Here is a 10128-nt window from a genome sequence, read left to right on the forward strand (position 1 = left end):
GAAAAGTCCTTAATAAATCCAGATTAGAACTGTTCTAATAAATGCTGAGCTGGGTGTGTGTGAACATGGGTTGATTAACATTTGGATCACAGATTCCCCATCATGCAGTGCTCCCCTGCTTCTCTGGTCCCAGAATTCACTGCAGTCTCTGCTTCAGGCTTTCTGTTTTCCATCTCTCATGTAAATGAGACCTAGGGCAGTTGATTCACTCTTGTCACCCTTATCTGCAGGGTCTTAGGTGTGTCTCTCACTGCATCTTAATCAGTTTCGTTTAGGTAGAGGAGGGGAGGGAGCGGGGGTGAGTCCTTGTGAGTCAGAAAGACTGCATCCTGTGCCCGGGTTTCCCAAGAACACACAGCTGAGACACAACACGGGAATCGACAGAAGGAACACACAGCATAGTATAGGAAGCTGTCATTGTACGGAGGAGCTGCTGCCCTGGATTCAGATGGGCCAGTGGATCTTAAGGAGCCCAAAGACTGAATGCCAGGGTCCTTCCTGGTACCCACTTGGAAAGCACAGATTGCGGATGCCTGACTTAGCTGAATTTTGAGAGGCTTGTCGTATACCAGGCATCAAAGGGGACTGCTGATAAGATGCCAACTCGGAATTTTATTGTCTGTCGTTCTGTATTCTTATTACTACGTGTAGTTGTGTGTTTGTTAGATCAATAAATCTCTCTTAAATTTTTACTCCTGACCACTCTCTTAATCCCAAAACACGCCCCATCCCGCCCCTCCCCCCCCCCCCCCCCCAGCGTACCTGATCAGTGAGTTCACCACTGCCACCCAGGGTAAACCCAAGAAGGGGTGTCTGTCATGCCTGCTGGCCACATGTCTGTGGTTGGGGGCTGAAGAGATTGGCAAGCTATGGGAAGAGGTCACCCAATTGAGTAAACAGCTGGACGATATAATGGGTTCCAACAGTGTGACGTGTGAAGCTGCACGAGCCGCCAAGAGTAGCTTGGAGACATTAGAATGAAGGGAGGGGAAGTTTACGACTATGCACGTGGCTGCTTCCCTTCAGAGGAAGGTGCAGTTAGCGCAGGCTGTGGAGCCTCCATTTGAGAAGGTGTGACAGTGCTTGTATGGTGAGAAACCAAAAGTAGTCATCTGGGAAGACAAGGGGGAGGAGATTGATGATGAGCCTTATGCTGAACCATCCCCGTATGTCTCTGCCCGGAGGGAGGAAGTCAGCCAAACATTTCCAGTAATAGTGACTCGCACAAGGGCCATAAGGGGGAAACCCTTGAACAGAGCTACGCTCCTTTACCCATGCAGAGATTCGAGATATACAGGAGCAGCATAAGTCCAAACCCAGGGAGCAGGTGATAGACTGGCTAGTTCAAATGTATAGTGAAGGGGCCTCAGCAATATCAGTGAGCCTGGTGTCTTAACCTAGATAGTACGGTTTCCACCAGAAGACAGGTAACTGAAAATTCTGTGCCATGGTGCTCACTGCTGCAATGCCCAAGTCCCCTTTGTAGATTTAGCCATATTTGGACCTGTAGGCACCTAAGCATCTCTTTGACTCTATGCCATAAATACAAGTTGTCTTAACTGAGCCGAGAAGGTCTACTAATTTAAGAAATCAGGTTGCTAATGCAATTAGAGGGAGTTTGGGAACCCAAGCAATGCAGCATTGACCCCTTTTCAATGTTTGTTTTCAGCTACTGAAATATTATTTCCTTTATCATTCCCACAAGTGGCACAAGCAGCCTCTGTAGACAGTGTGCAGTAGATCAGGGAGGAGGCAGGCAGCATAAATCAAAAAGAAAAGCAGCTCATTGGCCAAGGAACTCAGGGAAGGAGGCAGGAAGCAGAGGAAACAGGGAACACATGGCCAGGAGCAGAAAGTAGAGCAGCAAATTGGGCAGGGGAAGGGGATTGGAGTGGCCCCTGAGGAGGGCATGGGGCTAATTTGTGGCACAACTTCCAAAAAGTTTTTCCCCCTTTATTTTAGAGGGTACTCATCCTACCCAAGTGGAGAAGAGAGAAAAGAGGATAAGAGAAGAGGAAAGAGGAGAATTTTGCTTATGTTTGAAGAGTTTCCCTTACGGCAAAGGAAGTTTGAGTCCATTGAGAGCAGGACTATACTACTAAAACACCATGAACTTTTCCTTCATGTTAGTATAACATCCCCATTGGCAGAAGTGTCAAGGGAGAGTTTTCCTTTCTTTGTGTGAGACTAACAAATCAGGAGAGAGATTCAGCTACTGGGAAGAGATATAAGGAAGAGGCAGCCACAGGTATAAGCAGATCCAGACCAAGGAACCTATGTGCCTCATTGCTGAGAGTAATGAAATACAAGCAAAGCACTAAGGTAGCAGAGGAACTGCAGAACCTCTATCCTGCTCTCTGAAACAGAGTGAAAAGATCACAGCAGAGACACCAGCTTGCTCTATTACTATGCCAAAGGTGAATACATGCTACACATTCTTTACTGCTGTAGAAAATAGCCATAATAGGGATGGAAAATCCCACAATCTATCCATCCTGTATCTACCCATCCTGCCCCATATATATATTTTTTTCTTGTACAGTATTACACCTCCTTTGAACCATTGAAAATAAGACTATATTAATACTGAAGGAAGAAAATTATAATTCTGACTGTATAGTAAGCTGTTAAAAGGTAATGCACACACACAGTTTTATAAACGCATACCCAGTTGTCAAAGACTGGGAAACAGTAACAGAAAACAATGGGAGTATAAAGAGTAAATTAGGACATGCTTTTTTGCTAGAATGAAATAGTATACAGATGAAGAGAGCACAGTCAATATGATACGTTTGTCTATTTGTTTTGTGATATGCAAAGCATTATTGACAAACAATTACACACATCAGCGCTGTATTTGTGGCATCTGATATATATATTCAGTATGTTTCCATAAAAAAAATGATTACATAGTGTAGAGGAATAAAATTTGGATGAACTACTTTGTTGTATACATTAGTAAAAAATAAAATAATCAGAAAGTAAAATTCCTTCCAGTTTGGAGAGAAAGAGATCATTGGCAACTGCATGTATTGGACTCTGGTTATTCATTAATTTAAAATGCCAGCACCTAGAAAATAAAGGCGGGAGCTCGTTGAAAGCATTTGTGGGCAACACAAAGTGGAAAGAGAAGCAAAGTCAAAGTGAGAAGGAGGAATAATTAAGTGATGAACAGTAAAAATAAAGATATTCAAATTGGAATGCCATTGGAGGATGACTATAATGGTGGTGGTCCAGGAAATATATGAGAAACAATTATTTCTTTGGTGATATGTTTTACTGGACTAATGGTATATTTGGGAGAGATACTCAGCAAGCTTTAATAGACAAAGTGCCCTTTCTTGGGTATGCATATATGGAGGAAAATAACCCAAAATGCAACCAGCAACACACCTCTGAAGCTTAAATCTTAAAATAGAGTTGGAAAGTGAAGCACACGTTTAGCATGAGCTTGTAATGCAACAGCTCAGCAATTGGTATCTGTTTGGAGCAGTTTTACATGAAAAACAAGGGGCGGGGGGCAACCTGGATACTTAGGCTTCAAAAGCTTGAGACTGGTTGTTTTATTACAAACCCCCCCAGCTTTACTAATGTGGATCATGCTGTATCTATAGAGCTAATCCTATGTTGCTACTTTATTAAAATTTGTCCCTTTCATATTCTTTTCCCTGTTTTGTATTTTATCTCCAAGATGAACCTAAGGGTGAACACAGAGTGGGGAAACCAAACAGCAGTCAGGGAATTCATCCTCCTGGGATTCAGGAACATCTCAGAAATACAAGTTCTTCTCTTCCCAGTGTTTCTAGCAATCTACATTCTCACCATGGTTGGGAACATCCTCATCCTTGTGTTGATTGTAGTTGATCAACATCTTCATACTCCCATGTATTTTTTCCTGGGGAATTTATCATGCTTGGAGACCTGCTACACTTCAGCCATTCTGCCCAGGATGTTGGCAAGCTTTGTGACAGGGGATGAAACTTTTTCATTTAGTGGCTGCTTCACACAGTATTATTTTTTTGGTTTACTATTTCTTAGAATGCTAAGAGATAGCATTCTAAGAGAATGCTATCTCTTAGAAGCAATGTCTTATGACCGGTATTTGGCAATATGCAAACCACTGCATTATGCATCCCTTATGAATGGAAGATTCTGCTTACAGCTAGCAGGCATATCCTGGATAAGTGGTTTTCTAGGTATTAGTATAACAGTACTTTTAATGCTAAATTTAACTTACTGTGGCCCTAATGAAATTGATTATTTCTTTTGTGATTTCATCCCAATAATAAAACTCTCCTGCAGTGACACATCCATGATGGAAGTTCTAGCTGTCGTTCTATGTGCACTCTTCCACCATTTTTATTAACAATGACATCTTACATTTGTATCATCACAACCATCCTGAAAATCAGCTCTACCACCAAGAGGCAAAAGGCTTTTTCTACCTGCTCATCCCACCTCACCGTAGTGACAATATTTTATGGGACCATATTTATTGTGTATGTGCTACCAAAACAAGACAGCCTGAGAGACTTGGATAAAGCATTCTCTTTCTTCTACACTGTCCTCACTCCCCTAGTTAACCCCCTCATATACAGCTTGAGAAACAAAGAGGTAAGGGAGGCCCTGAGAAAAGTTGTTACTAAATTCTATGTTGTTAGATGGGTTCATATTTCCCTATGTTGATGTGTTCAGCGCAAATGAATTAGAAATAAATGTTTGTTTCCTTAATGCATCTATGTTTCTAGTACCACTAGACATTTTCTTTCTATGTGAAGTCAGTGGCCACAGAATTTTCAGCAAAACAAAACAATGCTGATACTTTTGTTGTTTAATGCATGTCCCCTGCTCTCCCAGTCTCCCCTTTCCCTGCCTGCTACTGCCAATGTCCCCAGCTGCCTTAGGGGTGGAAGATCTAGAGCTGCCCCTTCCCTGTCCCAGCTGGGTTTTGTGAGGAGCTGAGATAAACTGAGAGCAGTTGCAGTAGAACCAGCAGTGGCTGAGGTCCACTTCCCTACATGTGGGCTGGGGGAAACCTGGGCGCATCATTTAGGGAAATTTAACCCACCTGCTGAAGCTCTTTTTAAGTCATAAATAGAATCAAAATAGAGCCCTTTATCTTTTCCTCATGGCTAGCCACACATTTTCTTTCTTAGTTCCATTCCCCCTGAAAACCACAAGAAAAAAACCTAGAGTAATCTCTGTTTATGTCTCTGCACAGGATATATTTCTGTTTTAATTACACCATTTGAGGGTTCACAGACTCACAGATGCATAAACATGGATAGCACAAAATCAGTGTATCTGTTTACTGACCTATCCGTCTATGACTCTGAGTTGTCCCCTCATTCTATGCTCACAAAAGGCAGCACAGTGAAAAATGTGCAGTGGAGAGTCACTCATAGGTTTGTGGCCCTGCATTAATACAATACAAAGTAAAATGGGTTTTATCGCTGTTTGGTAGAGGAAGTCACTGGCTGTTGGATCTTTCTTTAGAATTCTCTGTGTCCTCCTAGATACATTAATCTACTGGCCAGAGGAAATCTGTGGGCTCTTCCTCTGGGTAGGACAAGGAAATGGAGGATAATACATCTCCGTGATCCACCATTTAAAGAGGACTAAGGTTCTCAATTAATACATGTGCCAAACTTTAGAGCACTTTTAAAGTGGCAGAAACCTTCTTAATTAATACTGGTTGGATGTGTTTGAAATATAAGGTAAAATGGGGTTGTCCATGTCAGAGCACCCCATTCTCCTTGATTGCATCTGTATTTAATGAGGCTTTCAAAGTGGTAATTACTAATGGCTACCATGAGGTCTACCTAGCCAGCTCTATAGCCAGCACCCCCTTATCAGGGTAAATCAAATTAATCTCTGTGTAACTTAACTGAAGAAGTAAACACCAAAACTAAACATAATCATCTTTGTCTGTGTAGGTGTATATATTTATTTATTCAAAATATACTATTTAATAGGGGAAAGACCTTGCAAGATGGGGAAATGGGGAGATGATCTCCCCGCCCCAACAGGTGCACTACATCCAGGGCTGCAAGCTCTGTTCTCTGGTGCCAGCAAGGGAAGCCTTTGTTTGGGGGAAGAGAAATCCCCCATGAGACCTCTGAAGCCCCAGAAACCTCAGAAACGCCCCTCCCCCTACCCCACAGTCCCATGAAAGATCTGCAGAGTGGGCAAATCCTCAGGTGCAACAGGAATTCACCACCCCTCCCAACCCGGCTTCTCTTCCCACATTGCAGCAGCAAGAGCTGACACTCCCAGAGGGGGAATACTTAATACCCAAAAAACTCAATGTGCAGGGTTCCATAAATGCTGTGGTGAGTGGGTAAGACACTCAACCCTCTCATTGCAGCAGCAAGATCTCAAACTGAGCAAGGGGTGGGAACCCCGCCCCCACCACCTCCACGATACCCCTCAAGACCACGGGCAGCATGTGGAATGTAGGAGGCTCAGTTACCCCCCCACCCCCACATCTGCTCCAGCAGGCCCTCCATGCCACTGCCACTGCTGCCAGTGGCAGAGCTTGGGCTGTGGCTTCTGCCTTCGCTCCTCTTTGTGCCTCTGCCAGAAACAGAGACCCCCAAAAGCCACTCCACAGGATCACATGCATACTATGGAACATGGGTAAAACATCTGCCCTGCACCCTAACCAATACAGAGAGGGTGGGAAACACACCCATGACACCATCCAAAGCCCCAGAGACCCCCTCTCTCTGCAGGGTCCCATGCAAACTTGGGGGAAGTGGGTCAAACACATATGGCACATACAGCTAGGTCCCATGAATGCAATCCCTCCTAGGATACTGGGGCTATCTGGAGGACTGCAAATGGTGGTTTGATCTCAGAGGACAACCCAGTTGAACTTAACTCAAACTAAACAGCAGAAAAGAAAGATATTCCTGGCCCAAAGTGGCATACATTTAAAACACCTAAAGGGAACCCAGCACTAGCTAATGAGTGTTAATGTGAAATCATTCACATTATAGGTGATGTTATCATGATTGAATTGTCATGTGAAATCTTACCCATACTTACAGAATACAAGGAAGCCTTGGTCTTGTAAATAGATAATACAGTGCCCTTAGTTCTTATATTATAATGATTTGCAAATACTAGTCATCAAACATCCTTCCCAAAGACGTTAATGTCTGACTAGTTGTCCTTGGGGTGTTTTTGTTTCCATAACTCTTCATGCTGGTGTGCTCTGATCCTTTCTGAAAGATATTACTCATGGTCCCAGCCCAGCTCCTGTAGCAGCCGTGCAGGCTTGCTGCTGTTGCTAAGGGCCTGGGCTGTGCCATGCTCAGGGCCCCAGGTTTATGCATGCACAGATCCTGCTGGCATGAGGCAAAGGGGTGGGAGTGGGGAGAGGGGCAGACAGGGGGATAAAGACTGCATGAGGGGAAAAGAGGGTAATGGGTTGCGGGGGTGGGGGGGGAATGGCAGAGTGCAGAGGCAGTAGGGAGGTTCAGGGGACAAGCAGGAGCTTCAGCTATGGCCCTAACCTTTGGTAATAGGTTGCAGCCCAAAGCACAGTGGCTGCCTCCCACCCACCACCTTCCCACTTGACTCTTAAGAAAAGTGTGTTTGTTTTTCTTCCATGTTAAATGGGGAGGAGGGGTGTTGTCTTAGAATCGAGTAAATATGGTACCTCCCTGAACTGTCACAGGGTGAACTCTCATGAATTTAAGTCACTCCATTATCCACATATTATTTATTTACTTAGGGTGATGAGAAAGCACATCCCAACTCAAGGCCTCAATAAAGTATGATAATAACACATGAATAATACACTGACTTGATCCACCAAAATGGCAGCAATTCATGCACCATGATGAATTCTTGCCTCCATTGCAGAAATTTTACTCTAACAAGCAGCCCATATCATTTCCCATCAATCGGTGGACTGCACTTTTGGTCCTTTAGCAGTGCAACATTCTCCACTTTCCACGCATAATTAGTGTCCTTGAATAACTCCAAGCAGTTACAGACTTGCTGTGCAACCTAGAGTCCTGTCTCCTGACAGGGGTGGGTGGCTGGGAGCACATCACTGCAGTGCTCCTGTGTCCGATGGCTTCTAGTAGCTTTCCAAGTGCAATTAAAGGTGCTGGCCTTGGCCTATGAAGCCTTAAATGTTTTGGGTATTACACACCTGGGACTGCATCATTTAGGTTTCATGATGATACCCAGTGTCTGCTAAGAACAACCTCTTGCAAGTACCATCCATGCATCAAGTTCACTTTGACAAAACACATGGAAGGCTGTTCTCAGTCAGTGTCTTCAGCTCTGGAACTCCCAACCTCTTTGGGTTTACCACAGCCTGAGCCTGAGTATTGGTTGAAAGCAGTTTTACTATTTTTTCTATTTTTCTAACTTTGTTTTTGAAGGCTACTTTAAACCTTTCTAGAGAGGGCAGAATAGAAATCAAATAAACCCATGAATAAATAAATAATAGTTGGATTGATTCTCTTATTACTTGTATTGAACATGACATAAACCAATATGAATGCCAGTAATTATAGTGGAAGTAGGCTGAATATTTTTTAAGGTAGACACCTGATTTTAGATAATATTCTCCACCAGGTTATGATGGAGACAAAAAACCTCATTTCATTACACCAACAAACAAGGATATGTAAAAAACTTAATCTTTAATTTAAGGACAGGTGCGTATCATTGTTTTATGAATAACCTGAAGGCAAACTGTTTTCCTAGGGTAACCTCCTTGTTGCTCATGCTGTAGATGATGGGATTCATTATTGGAGGCATCATAGCAGAAAACACATCTGCCATGAAATCCAGACCAGACAGACAGCTGGAAATTGGCTTCAAGTAGGTGAAAAAGGACATTGACAGGAATAAGAAGATGACAGTAAGGTGAGGAATGCACGTGGAGAAAGCTTTATTTTGGCCTTTTTCAAAGGGTTTTCTCAGTTTGGTTGTGAAGATGTGAACGTACGACATACAAGTAAATACAAAACTGTTTAAGACTAAAAACATGCCAAAGAGAAGAATCTATACTTCACTGATGTGTGAATCAGAGGAGGAGAGCTTGAGTTGGCTGGGGACATCACAGAAGAACTTGTTGATGATGTTGGACTGGCAGAAGAGTAACCGAAAGGTGTTACCAATATGGAGTGCAGAGTAGAGAATGGCAAAGATCCATCCAATGGTTTCCATTTGGAAACAGGCTCTCATGCTCATAGTGGTCTTATAATTCAATGGTTTGCAGATGGCAACGGGTCTATCATATGCCATAACAGTGAGGCAGGTAAAGTTGGCTGTAGCAAAGAAGACAAAGAGGAAAACTTGAGCAACACATCCAGAATTGGAAATTAACCTGGTGTTCAACAGCGAATTAACCATGGATTTGGGAACAGTGACAGAGATGCTTCTGAGGTCTAGGATAGATAAATTCATAAGAAAGAAGAACATGGGAGCATGAAGGTGGTGGTCAAGGGAAATAGCTGTAATAACTAGGAGATTCCCCATCAGAGCTGCCAGGTATCCTGTTAGAAAAATTGCAAAGTGTAAGATCTGCAGCTCCCGACTCTCAGAAAATTCCTGCAGGAAGAACTCAGTCATGGTGGTTTGGTTGGACATTGTCTTTCTCAGTGCACGGTATGATCCCTGTGGATGGAATAATTATGGAGTAGGTCAGGATGAGAGTCAAAAATGGCAATCTGATTCCCCTATAAAGACCTCATGTCTTTAGTTTAAAAGGAACAGCCTACAACACCTAGAATTTTTCTATCAGAGTTATTTTTTTTAAGGGGGCATGGGAAATCAATTTTTAAATACCTAAAATTTTACACAAATAGTGCTCTCTTGCAGCACTTTTTTCCCTTTTAAATAAAGAAATCAGGCATCCAAAATTTTCATCAGGAAAGGGGACATAGTGTACCATGATATGACACTATGATGTATAATAAGATATAATATCTGACTAAGTAGTTCAGCTCAGCCAAGAGAACAGGTACAAAGGCTACCTTCCCCAGCCTCACATAAGATAAAACAGCAACATGCCCCTGCAGGAATATTTTAGCGCTCAGTTGGAAAATAAATAATTTTGACTTAAACTACTTCTGGCCTTAATTCTGTGTTTTTCAGATT

At 42.9% G+C, this 10128-nt stretch overlaps 1 protein-coding gene and 1 pseudogene across 1 annotated transcript; one reads left to right on the forward strand and one right to left on the reverse strand.

The window, feature by feature from the left end:
- Positions 1-1002: 1002 nt before the first annotated feature.
- LOC112551584 lies at positions 1003-8851 on the forward strand (annotated as a pseudogene).
- Positions 8852-9030: 179 nt separating this feature from the next.
- On the reverse strand, positions 9031-9600 carry LOC102375561 (olfactory receptor 14C36-like). The gene has a single exon (XM_006031578.1). It carries the CDS (start codon positions 9598-9600, stop codon positions 9031-9033), a length of 570 nt encoding a protein of 189 aa, XP_006031640.1.
- Between the last annotated feature and the right edge of the window lie 528 nt (positions 9601-10128).

The sequence above is a fragment of the Alligator sinensis genome, unplaced genomic scaffold, assembly GCF_000455745.1.
Source record: "Alligator sinensis unplaced genomic scaffold, ASM45574v1 scaffold174_1, whole genome shotgun sequence".
Lineage (NCBI taxonomy): Eukaryota > Metazoa > Chordata > Crocodylia > Alligatoridae > Alligator > Alligator sinensis.

What these genes read in the sequence shown, in the direction of transcription:
- LOC102375561 (XM_006031578.1), bottom strand. Translation starts at nt 9,600, where the DNA reads ATGACTGAGTTCTTCCTGCAGGAATTTTCTGAGAGTCGGGAGCTGCAG.